We start from the raw sequence: 13,680 nt of genomic DNA, 5'->3' as shown, positions 1-13,680 counted from the left end.
GTTCATAACCTAGCTAGTGTGTGATAGCGATCATTAGGCCCCTTTTAAGTTTGTCCCTTTTTTTTTTTTTTTTTTTTTTTAACCCCACTCCCCTCCCCAATTAGGTGACAGGTCGCTTGATTCGCCAGAGATGCGGGTTCCCTTTCGAAGTTTTCGTAAGAGGTATTTTAAATAAAGCGTTCGGACCCGCATCACCCTTTCGACTGGCGAATCGGTGTATCTGCCATAGTTTAACAACGGGGGGGTCTTTTGTTACTAACATTGTAAATATTTCATTTATATTTTGTATATAAAATTTTTATCTTCCCAAACCCCCCTTTCTTAAGGGTTTTAATTAGGTTATCATGGTATGATGTTCTTATGGTGATTGATGAAGGATGTATACGCTGATGGATGTATAGTATGAATGTGGTATTATGGTGTAAGTAGAGTGAAAGTAGGAACTAGTTAGGTTAGATTAGTTAGCACTAGTCAGAGAAGACCGTCCTTTCCCCTCCCCCATCTTCGGCCTTGTGCCAAATTTTTCTGAATTTTTATTTGTAAATTTTCTGAAAATAAATACCTATTTTTTTACCCCCACTCCTGAGTCTACGCTGCGATTATTCTGTAAGTCTGTTATCTCCTCTCTGTCTTTTTCCTCTTCTTCCTCTTCACTGAGCCGGATTTTTTTCTACACAATTTTTTCCCCCCTCCTACTGTTTTTACTGTTATTTATAACAGTTTTGTGAACTTTTTTAACCGTTTTTTAAACGGTTCGGCTATGGCCGCTTCTGCGAGCCAGACCCCTGTTATCGTCAATATGGAGACGGAGAACGGCGCAGCTGCAAACCCGTGGACCAAACCCCCGAAAGTCGACATTGACATAGACCAGTTCATAGAGAAGGCAAAACAATGCCTAGACAAAGTCACCAACACCGGACTTATAGTCGACATACCGAAACTCGAAGAGATCAACAAGAGATGCCTTACACTATTCGTCGTGGATAGAAAGTCCAAAAAAGTAATACGAGCCTCAGTCGACATCATCTTAAACCTACTAGCTAACGCAGGATTGAGACCCTTACGCGTCATCAAATGTAAGGGGTACAACACGTGGAGCGCTCTCTTCAACACCGCGCAGGAGTGCCTCACTATTTCCCAAAAGGGAATCATCACCCAACAACATATCCTCAGAACAGAGTACATGGGCAAGAGACGCACCACAGTCTCAGTTTTCCACGTCCCGCACCACATTGACGGCGAACAACTTGGTGCCTTCTTCTTAAAATTCGGGGAGATGGTCCACGTGGAAGTGGATGAGTTCCACGGAGTATGGAGCTTTGACATACTCCTCAATAAAGAGGATTTTATGAGTATACCATTCTTCTTAGAGGTTGGCGAAGAAAGACTACCGATAATAGTGGCCGGCAGACGCCCCACATGTTGGAACTGCGGGGAAATCGGACACCTAACATCCGAGTGTCCACTTAAAAAACCCCCACCAAACCAAAAGAAAACTACAGGCCAGCACTTAGGAACCAGCATGCCAAGTATTCCCAAACAGCCAGCTGATGAAGCAACCAACGACATCCTGAAAGGAGAACCCTGGCAGATCGCTCCCGGCAAAAAAAACCCTGGACGCATCTCCCTCGACCAGATGAGGGAGGAAGCCATGCTGCAGAAAGACCCTGGTAGGGAAAAGTACCTCGAAATCATAAACTTAAAAAAAAAACTGGACCTTCAAAAAAAACAAATACCTCAATCCCCATGTAAATCACCTCCACCCAAAAACTTGAAGCTAATCACTAGTTCCCCCTCTACATCCAAAACTCCTTCCCCGTTCAAAATGCCTCCTCCAGTCACATCTCCCGTCCCTCCAAAAACACCCAAACTAATACCACTAAGCCCCATTAAGAAAAACAAATCCTCCATTCCTGTCCTAGCTACCTCTAAGTCCCCTCACAATACCCAGTATTGGAACATTCAAGATGGCGTCTTATTCTCTTTTTAACACGGTAAGTGTGGGAAAAGATGTTATAAATAAAAAAACGGATAAAATACTGTTAAAAACTCGCTCAATATATGTTACCGTGACATAGGTTGACATATATTCTGCGGGTTTTTAATAGTATTTTGTATTGTTTTTATTTATAACACCTTTTTAACTTGCGGTGTTAAAGAGGGTGTGAGACGCCATCTTGAATTTTCGAATACATCGGTAAAGACTATGTTTCTCGAGCTGAATAAATATGTTACATTGAATAAAAACACAAAAAATATATCCAGTTTGGCAGAAAAGTAAATTATCTTGCCTTTGATAACATTTGTTATATATTTGTTTTTTGACAACTTTTTCGAATCTATGTGTACAGTAATACAAACCCTAAATGTATTATTCTATCATCATTTTGTGGTACTAGTGCACTTATTGATCCGTGCTGAAATAACGTTATTATTTAAAAAGCCATTCTTAACACGGGGAGGGTGTTTTGTACCTATTCTCTACTTTAACCTTACAATTGAATAAAAAAACATTAAACTTTAAGCTTAGAAATACGATTTAAAATATAGCGCGGATCATAAGTGCACTAGCACCCATTTTCTTATTAATAAATGTTTAGTAATTATTTTTCTTTTAATATTCATAAACAGTAAAAACGTCGTCATTTAAAAAGAAAATTTCAAGAACCGCCGACAAGTTTTGTGGTAAGTAAATTTCAAGAACCGCCGATAAGTTTCATAAAAGAAAAAGTCGATAAAAGTGACACAAACAGTAAAACAGTAAAAAAAAAAAAAAAAAAAGATATTATTAATAAATGTGTAGTAATGTTTTATTTCAATATTCATAAACATAATGTTTTATTTCAATATTCATAAACATTAACGTTGTCATTTAAAAAGAGTAAAAAAAAAGTGTTGTTACTATGGCAACTAAAACATGTCCTTTGCGGCTGCGCGACAAACGGGAGACATCGTTGTTTTTGGAGGGTGTTCGGCAGGGAACTCTTACCGCGACCAGTACCTAACTTAAGTGCTCTTCGGTATAGGGTGTCTGTAAAATTAGGTCTTCAAAGTCCTTTTAGCTATGACGCCCTATTCCTGACTGACCTGAACTTGAGATTTCAAGTTAGTGACTTTGAGGCTGTAATACACAATCTTGAAGAGAATGGTTACCGGCTGTGTCCTGGGTATAGGGACCAGAACGGTGCGCAGTTGCAAGGTATCATGGGATTGGACCTTTTGCAACATATTAAAAATTTAAGGGCCACCCCCTGTTTAAAAGGTATGGCATGGAAGATAGATGAGACCCTCATTCCATGGGGAAGGGCAGGAGGTTTCTTGGATGAAAGGTCTGAGTTGCCTCTCCCCAAGGGCAAATACGATAAATTAAGTCCAACGGACAGTTTCCTTGTTGAATCTGCTTTGAACCCCCTTTGTTCCTATGAGGACAACTTTGAATCCCTGTTCGGTATTTCGGATGTCGAAAGAGGGATTGAAAAATTTTTATCTCTCGATTCAATCGGAATTGAGGAGGGTGAAAAATGTTCGATCACTGACACAGAAAAAATTAGGGAGTTCGAGGACTCCATATCTCTGCGGAGAGGTTATTATTTTGTTGACCTTCCGTGGAAGTTTGAGTTGCTTCCCTTGGTTAGGGACAATCATAACGTGTCCGTGAAAATTTGCGAGAGAGTCACTTCGTCTTTAAAAAGAAAAAATAAATTAAACGACTATATTCAAGTCTTCAGGAATTATGAGGAGGAGGACATAATAGAAGAATCCTTGTTCATCCAGGTCATCAAAATGAATTCATTTGGATTCCACACAGACCTGTTATAAAGGAGGATGTAAACACTACTACTAAAATCAGGCCGGTCTTCAATTGCTCCCTGAAGGCTAAGGGAGGAGTATCATTGAACGATGCTGCCTATGCGGGCATTAATTTGACAGCAGATTTGCTGAAATTATTAGTCGGATTCCGAAAGAACCTCTTTGTGCTCTTAGGAGATTTAAAAAAGGCGTTCTTACAAATTAAATTAAAATCGTTAGAAGATAAAAACCGTTTTTGTTTTCATTTGTTAATAGGTAATAAGTTACATACCTATAGATTCAATACTTTGTTGTTTGGGTTCAACGCCAGCCCCTTTATATTGAATTTTTTGCTTAAATATCACGCAAAGAAATATGGGAACGACATCGCATCGTCCGCCATATTAAATAATCTTTATGTGGATAATCTCGTTACCACAAGTAACGATCACGAGACCCTTTGCTCTGTTTACACCTTGGTTAGTAAGCGTTTGGGGGAGGCAGGATTCCAATTACAGTCCTGCAACTCCAATCACCCTGAACTAAGGAATAAAATGTCGATAGATAACTCACTCAGTACTCCTGCTACTTCATTTGAGAAGGTGTTGGGTTACTATTATTCTGTAGAAAATGATTCTCTTAGAATTATTCCCTCTTCGGTAAATTCTGAAGTTAAAACAAAAAGGGAGATTCTTTCCCAAGTGGCCAGTGTTTTTGACCCACTGTCACTCCTTTTACCTGTCACTGTCCAGGGTAAAATTATTGTTAGTCTATTATGGAAACAAAAATTATCATGGGATCAGGAGATTCCAGAAAACATTCGTTGCTTATGGGAGCATCTAGCTGGGGAGTTGAATAAGTTGACAGAGTTTGAATTCCCTAGGTTTGTTCTGTCAGACAATATTCCGACAGAATTTATTTGTTTTTGCGATAACTCTAAACAAGCATATGGCTTCGCAATATACGCGAAGCAAAGGGTTGTAAGTAATTTATTGTTCGCGAAAGCGAAAGTTGCTCCCATTAAAGGGAGATCACTTCCTACATTGGAACTGTTAGTTATTTATCTAGCTATCAAAGTTGTTCCACACATTTTAGATGTTTTTAACGCATCTCATATCATTAATTTTTACCTCGTGTCAGATTCACAGGTTGCTCTTTCTTGGGTATTAAATGGTAAAGGTCCAAGAAAAAACGTTTTCGTGGGGAACAGGATTTCGGAAATTTCAAAATTTTCTGAAGAAATCCTGACTAAATTTGGTGTTTCCCCAAAATTTAAATATGTTCCCTCCGCCGAGAACCCGGCGGACCTGTTAACCAGAGGTATTAACTCCTCTAAATTTACAGTACTTTACAATTTCTAGATTCATGGATCCGAATGGATGAACTTGCCCGAAATTAAATGGCCAAGTTCTTCCTTATCTTGCCTTAAAGATTCTAACAAAGAGATCGTGTCTTGTTTAGTTTCAAATTGTGAACCCCCCTATGAGGGAAAATTTCCAATTGAAATAGAAAGATTCTCTAAGCTTTCAAAAATCATCAGGGTCTTGGAGAAGGTCCTAAAATTTGGCGATTTAGTACGTCATCGATCATGTGACAATTTTAGCAAAGTTAAATTGTTACTTTAAATTATAGCAGTAGCAGCGGAGTTATCATTGGTTAATAATTTGTCACGCCACTCGGAAGAGATTGGGCGCGAAATTTGTGTCTGTTTGTTTTTCAGGAGACAGTTTTCGACAAGACAGTGAACGGAGGAGACGTCACCCTTCCCGCCGCACCATATGGCAGCCTTTGCCTCAAGATATTCCCCACGAGGGGATTTTAAAAAACCCCAAAAAATGGGTTTAATTAATTTTCGGACTTGTTTGTCCAACAAGGCATGAGTGAACCGTTATGATGAAAAATCTAAGTTAAACGTGTTTTAGCGTGCCGATGTTAACGAATCATTTTTAGACGAAAAGTCTAAGTTAAACATTTCTCAACTTGTCGACAGTGACGACTTACGTTGAAACGAGAAGGAGATGGACTTTAACTCTGGATAAACTGTTAACTCTGTAAATCGAACTCTGATACTCCCAAGGGAACTTTTGGATCATAAGATCCTATTATACCCGAGCCAGTTATGTGCAGCTGAAAAAAGTGTAGCATTTTTTTTGCAACCTCGAGGATTACATTAATAAAGACGTCTGTTCAATTTTAAGGTAATTTTGTTGTTTGCTTATATTTTTTCATGCACTGCTAGGCGCCCCCAAAAAAGGGCTACATGGAGGGAATGGAAATATTTCTCACACTTTTAACACAGCAGAATATGTGCAACCGTTCATACCAAAATCTGCAGCATAAGAAGACACTAAACTAAAAGACGAAAATGAGAAATTTAAGGACCGTTAAAAGAATGCGTTTTCGGAGATCAGTTTCTGTAACATACCAGTTATCTACAAGACATTTTCTTCTCTTTCTTTACTCTCTTTTCCTTCTTCAAAAATATACTTTATTACAATTTCATGTGCGTTATATTCCTTTCTTCTTGTTGGCGTCACAATATATTTCATACCATATATAATTAGGAAAATCTCAATATTACTGTTATTCTTTTGGAAATATAAGGATCAATACTATTAAAAGATCACTCTTTCTTCTTTCCTAAAAATAATTGTCAATATCAGCTAAATATTCTTTAAATAATTTTTTTTATTATTTAGGAGGTCACCACTTTAGGTAGTAAGACAATATCAGTCGAGGTAGAAACTTGAGTACAATAGGATTATCTAAATGGACGACTCAATAGGAATTTATTTACATTAAACTTGAAAATGACCATGTTATAGTCATCAGGGAAGCAGACAAACGGTATGGTGTTTCACAGATGGAAGGCTATAAGGAAGAAGCTCTGCTTGTGGAATTTTCGTTTAATTTTGGGAGCACATAGAATGTGAGAAAAGTTGTTGACAGTTGTTTCAGCTAGGAGAATATTCGTTGAGAATGTTTTCAGGAGAGGGACCATAGATTAGAGTTCAGTCGAACACCTACCAGAAAAGTATCGATAGAACAGAAACTTGCAACGTCTCTACTGTGAGAAAGAGGGAGGCGAAAAGATCATCGCCTGTTAAATTTCAAAGATGGTTCTGTACCTTGTCAAGGCATGAAAAGGTGCCATTTGGGGCTCCTCCCAAATGTGAGTACTCTTGGGGAGTATTTCACTCATGTACAAGTAGAGAATTGCGTTTAGAGTGAGATACTTTCCAGAACGATAGAACGATCCCATCATCTTTCCAGTGATTTTGGCAATAGAAATCGAATATGTACCTTTTTCATTTTTTTTAATTTTAAATTGTAGAAATTTTATGCTTTTTAAAACAATAAATATTCTTACCATGAAAATAATTGTCAAGTAAATATTCTTCAAATCAATATAACGAATCTTACTTTTTTTACACGAATTTATTTAAAATTGTATTATCTTAGTTGACAGACAACATAATTTGGCTTGGAAACAATTCATTTTAAAATGAGTAGTCAGGTTGTTTTGTTGTTTTTTTTTTTTACCTTAATTATATAAGATTAACCACCAATTAACATCTTAATGCTGTTCGGATGTTTAAAATTTGTGTGAAAAGTGGTACGAAAATAATTTAATATTATTATGCATTAATATATACATTCGTATGGTTTGGCCTTAGGTTAGGCTATCGCCCCATGTAGAAGAGAAAATGTCTGATTGGTTAATTTTAATCATGTGACGTAGAAGGGATTTCAAGTGAGATCAGTTATTGAATAGACTTTTCTGAGGACACAAGTAATGTAATGTAAAGTCCTGATAGATGACACGTGATTATACAAAGGTCGGAGTAATCCAGACAGAATCAACTCAAAGTTAAGGAAAATAAATCCACAATTAACTTAATAAAATATACTTTAAAATGAAATGGTTATCATCTCCTTATTTATGAAATTGAAACAATAAACAGGGGAAATAGCACCATATTTATTCACAAGAGGGAGGGAGGGAGGGAGAGAGAGAGAGAGAGAGAGAGAGATATGAACAATAATCATAATTACATCTAAAAATTTTTGAGATGACGATTAATAATTTGTATTATTTGGATTTTTCGGAATTACGATTTTCATCTTGGATGTTATTTTCACACCATTCCAATTAATGTAACACCAACCTTCTTTGGGTGTATCTTCTAGAATTCGGAAATCTTTATGTCAAAATCTATGGACTCATGACACAAGGACAAAGGTATTAAATATAAATCAGTTCCAAATGACAGTTTTCTGGGGGTCGAATGCTCAAGTCGTGATAATAACTAAGAATGAAAGAAAGAAAAAACTTGTTTAACATTTACATCGAATCATGGCTGATGAAATGATACAAATCTACTCCAGTCAATTAAATAAATTCAAGATTCCCTATAGATTTCTGAGCTCGATATGAAAATTCCTTAGTCTAAAAGGATGCACTTGTAGAAAAGTAGAGACTACATCATCCGAAACTTTATGAAAGTAACAACCATAATTCATTTATTCCATATAAATCAGATGATTCTATTGTTGGTAGTGGTATTTTTCTAGTTAGAATTCTTTCTTGTCACGTGAAGATTGCCAACATCCAAAGTAAAAGTGTTTCTGTAGAATGAACTGGATTTGAACTTGGTACACATAGGCTGCCAATTTGTGTTGTTGTAGTTTGAATAATCCAAATAATCACACTTTCCCTTCTATATTGCAGAATTATTGTTGCTTTCTCTGAAAATGTGCTGTAATAAAGTGTGGACACATGTATGGCAACAGCAGCAGCAGTTGTATACAAATGACCGAGCCGTGTGTGAGGTGATGTCACAGTGTGGAAGAAGGAAAGAAAAAGATTGTAAAAAAAAGAAATAGATGTGTTACACACGTGGCCTGAGAGCGACAGGGAAAGACGTATCCTACACATGACCGGACAAAGATTACCACGTGTTCGACACGGCAGAGTCTTATTAAGCACATTGGAGTACAAGAAGACTTTTGAACGAGAAGCAAAGTGTTATTCTAGAAGTACCTGTAAATAAATGTCTGTTGTTTAAACTAAAAAATAAAACCAGAGTTGAATTCTTTCCTTATCTTTGTTTCTTGCTGACTGTCTGCATGCAATGTGTGGGTCCTGAGTGTTAACATGTAACGGCACCTTTAAAACAAAGAATTACTACGTTACAGTGTTAAGCCACGATCATAGTGTTAAAACTTAATTTTCAATCTTGCATAACTAATAAGATCTACTTGCTTCATAATGTTTTATCGAAGTGTAATGGGATAGACGGCTTTAATCAATATAACTTAACTATGATTAGAAAATAGACGTGGCCTTTGTATTTCATCGAATGTGTTTTATGCAAACATTGCCATGTTCTACTCAAATCTCTTCTGATTGAGGTTTCACACGAATATCACCTTGCTTGATGTGTGAACACAGGAATGATAAAGTAAAAATTATCAAGATCTCACTGATGCTCTCTCTTCGAGCATAAAGCAAATGGTGTACTGGGATGAGGGTAGAGGGCTCTTGTTACACTTAACAATTCTAAAACCAAGGTTCTCTCCTTTCACGATCAATGCTTGGATCCTTGTTTGGTCATAATCGAAATAAATGAATCTTTTCTTCTTTGATAAACTTTTAGCTCTGACGTTGACCCAAGATCTAAAGTAGAAAACGTATATCCTGTCTGTTACTATGGCCACCAGAAAAAAGTGGATTTATTTCACTGCTTCCGAAAGTGCTTGCCACCTGATGCGATCCTTTAACTACGTCCAAAAATGGAATACGGATGCTACATCCGGGGAGGAGCTCCACAGAAATCTTCTTCTTATCTTGACAATGTAAAAAATCAACTTCAAAATCTAGTGGGGAGTGACCTATTCTCCTCACTAAAACCTTTTCTCACAGAAGAGACATTGCTAATTTCTCTCAATTGTACCGTAATTACCATAGAAGATATTCGACTGAGCTCCAATCTTTGGTTCCTGCTTGTAAGATATTTTCAGTGGGAACTCCCATTCTTTTATTACTCATCCATCCATCTATCCATCCGTCCATCGCATTGAGCCCCTGGAGGAGCATAGTCCATCCATAACGCTTTTATAGTGAAGAATTCTTTTTTCGGGGTGAGGGTGCTGGCCCCATGCCCAACCTTCCTAGAAGGTATATACAGCGCCTAGCCTTCCCAAATGGTAACCCATCTGGTACTGACCAGGCTCAACATTGCTTGACTTCAGTGATCTGGCAAGAACCGGTGTGTCAACGTGATTGCGCTGTACTTTATTACTCAATCCCCCCCCCAAAGGTGCAGTGCCGCTTAGACATCTGGAACTACCGTGAATCAAGGACCATGTCTATAGGGACACTCTAAGTAGGATGTTGAGCAGCAAGATGTCTGTTTACATTATATTTGAATTTCTGTATGCTAATACAGTCAGGGAAGCAGGAATCAGGGATGAAATTCAATGTCTAGTGGTTCAAGAGAAGAATCTGTTAGAGTAGAAGCCTTTCCAATATCGGAGAATTGCTAGAGTGAAGAAGTGGGATTTTGCTGCTTGTTAGGTTAGTCGACAAGCAGCAAAAATTCTTTCGAGTTAAAACCCTCTTTTATTCTTTCCAGTTAGGATTCCTTGTTTTAGAAAACTTTTGTTATCACATTGAAAAAAACAAAGAAGATTATCTTTCTTTCTCTATGCCTAGTGTCCATGAACAGTTTCTTTGCAACGGTTTCTCATCTGTGAGTGCTATTCAGATAGGTAATTTTGGAAGTCAATTTTTTAAAACCGTCAGCATGTAAAATGCACGTGAAACCGATACTACTGCTGCTGATGCTGATGCTGATGCTGATGCTGCTGATGATGATGATGATGATGATGATGATGACGAGGAGGAGGAGGAGGAGACAAGCAACTTTTCTTACTATTAGTGAATGAATCAGTTCAGTCACTGAAAACTCAAATATGCTCAAGGTCACAGATAGTACGAGATAACATAGTACCAGTAGCGCTTATCCAAACACACACACACACACACACACACACACACACACACACACACACAGATACATATATTTTCTTCATGGAAATCGTTCTGGCAAGATATCAAGCCATTTGCTGTAAGGAACTAAAAACCTTCTACTTCAAGATCAAAAATTAACCAACGATAAGTGTTAGATGAATAAATATTGGTTCAGTAAACAGCAATTCTTCCCTCTTTGTCAGAAATGTTTCTCATGGAATGTGAGACCAAAAGGACAAAATAATTGAAGTGAGATTAGAGTAATAAATTAATAAAACTTACCGTTGATATCTTCCAGATTTAAGGTGTAAATCATGCCTGATTGGGCACCATGTCTGCAAAGAACTTCAAACCTCACAAAATTAATTTTTTCTTGTAACAAATTAAACTTCAACAATTTGTTATAAAATGCAAAATTCAGTGATGAAATTTACTTTTAACGATACTGTTACATTTAAATTTTAGTCTTGTTTAAATTGTACTCTTCAACTTTAAATTTTATATTATCTTTATGTTTATAGGGTTAAAATCAACTTACTAAAAGGTAGGACAGATTCATTGTTACCCATGCTATCAAGAAAGGCATATGGAAGACACTGGGGTCAGGGTTATTGAAAACCATATAAATATCATTAGCAGGTTGGAGAATATCTGATGACTTTAAAGGATCAGCCAGAAAAGAGAGAAAATCCCATTTTAACTGGATTCATTTCTTTGACACCAGATAAATGGAACAAACAATATGGAAATTTTTGTGGTTTTGTAAGGGTCCGGAAGACACAACTGTGTAACTAGGGGAAAGAAAAATATTGAACAGAAAAACAAATACAGTAAATGAAGAGTGTGTATGTATAATCTGTCTGACTGTCACCAGTGAAAGACTCGTGCATAACCGTCCAGTTTTTATAGCAAATGGAAAAGTTTATTATTATCCGTAGGGTGGACACACAACAACAGAAGCAGTTGAGTCAATATTGTTACACATTTTCGACTGATACATTGTGCCATATTGATATTTTTTATAATAAATTTTGATCAAGAATGTTGACGTTATGTTGTGATAGGATCCACCTAATTAGCATATGTGGAGTATCAACCATATAAATATGATTGATACCGTAATGACAGGAGAGACCCAACGAGAGACTCAAAGAGACAACGAGATTGAGAGTTGACGACTACCCAGCCGACACCTTCTCCAGGGACGGTCTCCCCATGACTATACCAATGGACTCTATGTAAATATTGTATATACTTTATTGATTTCAATATGACTGTTCTATTTTACTTTTGTGTTGTAGTTATTTATTTACATGTGTTCAGTCGAGTTTAAACACTTTACAATAAATTTTTATAGACTATTAAATTTCTATGAACCAGTAAAAGTAAATTTTGGCTGATCCAGTCTTAAATAAATTTACAATTGATGCAATCAGATACAATTTTTCTTGAAAATAAATGATTTCATATAATGTTTGATCATATCAGCAGGAAATGTATGCAGAATAATCATCATCAAGTGGTGTTCTGACTGGTACAGGCATTGACGGCTATGATTCTCCATCTATCTATCTATCTATCTATCTATCTATCTATCTATCTTGGCATTCATGAATTCATTGTTGCTCATTATTTTTAGTCGCGTGCAAGCAACTTTATAAGTCACTCGGTCAGTCCATCTGTCGGTCCGTCTGTCGGTCCGTCTGTCTGTAACACTTTTGTGCTTAGCCTTTTTGGTTAAGATCAAAGGTCTGTTGTTAATAGATGCTGTTCTTAGCTTTTTAAGCTTTTCTTGGCCAAGATCAGTGTAGTATCTGTTCTGGCAGATACTGCAAGCAAAGGCCCTATGTGGGGGCGACCCCACAGATAAGACCTTGGTCAATGTAGGGGCAACCTTTCATACCAATTGTCACAATCCAGTTCCCCTACTTCCCGGGGAGTTGGTCCCCATTTCCCCTTCACTCCTCACTTTAAAAATCGGCCTTGTGCCTAATTTGCTCGGTGGGGGAGCAAATAAATACAATCTGTTCCGGCAGATACTGCAAGCAAAGACCATATGTGGGGCAATCCCACATATAAAACCTTGGTCAATGTAGGGGCAACCCTTCGTACCAATTATCACTATCCAACTCCCCTACTCCCTTGGGAGTTGGTCTTTATTTCCCCTTCACTCCTCACATTAAAAATCGGCCTTGTGCCTAATTTGCTTGGCGGGGGAACAAATAAATACAGCTTTTCTTGGCCTTTTGGCCAAAATCAAAGTGTAGTATCTGTTCTTTCTACATGCTGTAGTTATAGTGATATAAAGTGAGGGATCACTTTTCTGTATTAATTTAATGTAAAATGATCACCCACTTTACAACCAGTCAGTCTCAAAGCAATTCAAGTCATTCTCCAGATTATTCAAGTTGTTTTTGAAGGATTCCAGTTATTTTTTAAGCATTCAAGTCATTCTTAAGGTCATTCAATTCATCCTTAAGTTCATTAAAGTCATTCTAAGTCATTTACTTTTTATTTATTTAAGTCATTTCAGCCCATTTTTCGGTCATTTTAGTTTATCTTTAAGAATTTCATGTCAATCCTACATTCACGCATTTATTCATTACACGAGAGCACGTGACTAATGGCTATCAGCCTTGTTGATGTTGGCCAGGTATTTAGACTATATTTCTCACTATCGTCCTCTGCTTCTTCTACCCATGATTTTTCCTGTCAAGCTAATCTGTTCTAATCCGTTTTTTCTGTCGACATGAATCTCATTTGTCTTTTTTGTACTGTTCTTATTAGAGACCTTTTTGTGTTTGTCATTTCTAATACCTCCTAGTTTCTTTTCTGTCCAGGATATCTTTAAAATC

The 13,680-nt window shown here is 37.1% G+C and overlaps 2 protein-coding genes, 1 long non-coding RNA gene and 1 pseudogene across 4 annotated transcripts in view; 3 read left to right on the top strand and 1 right to left on the bottom strand.

Annotated features, from left to right (window-relative positions):
- Positions 1-8,870, top strand: part of LOC145263561 (uncharacterized) — a 39,389-nt gene extending 30,519 nt beyond the window's left edge. Inside the window, exons 2-3 of one of the 2 annotated variants that reach the window (XM_080120409.1) lie at positions 2,632-2,685; positions 8,522-8,870. In XM_080120409.1, coding sequence (XP_079976535.1) covers positions 2,632-2,685; positions 8,522-8,676 — 209 coding nt within the window. In that variant the 3' untranslated portion in view covers positions 8,677-8,870. The remainder of the gene's footprint in view (positions 1-2,631; positions 2,686-8,521) is intronic. The other variant, XM_080120413.1, reaches the window with a different exon arrangement.
- Positions 1-13,680, top strand: part of LOC145260258 (uncharacterized) — a 280,225-nt gene that overhangs the window by 235,693 nt on the left and 30,852 nt on the right. The window lies entirely within an intron of this gene.
- LOC145263549 (uncharacterized) overlaps positions 1-13,680 on the bottom strand; it is a 51,822-nt gene that overhangs the window by 28,168 nt on the left and 9,974 nt on the right. The window contains exon 2 of the mRNA XM_080120403.1: positions 11,108-11,170. Coding sequence (XP_079976529.1) covers positions 11,108-11,170 — 63 coding nt within the window. The remainder of the gene's footprint in view (positions 1-11,107; positions 11,171-13,680) is intronic.
- On the top strand, positions 13,054-13,181 carry LOC145265263 (U2 spliceosomal RNA; annotated as a pseudogene).

The sequence above is a fragment of the Euprymna scolopes genome, chromosome 3, assembly GCF_053919585.1.
Source record: "Euprymna scolopes isolate OS-2025 chromosome 3, ASM5391958v1, whole genome shotgun sequence".
Classification (NCBI taxonomy): domain Eukaryota; kingdom Metazoa; phylum Mollusca; class Cephalopoda; order Sepiida; family Sepiolidae; genus Euprymna; species Euprymna scolopes.
The sequence above is the reverse complement of the archived record's forward strand: the minus strand, read 5'-3'. Positions and strand labels throughout refer to the sequence as shown.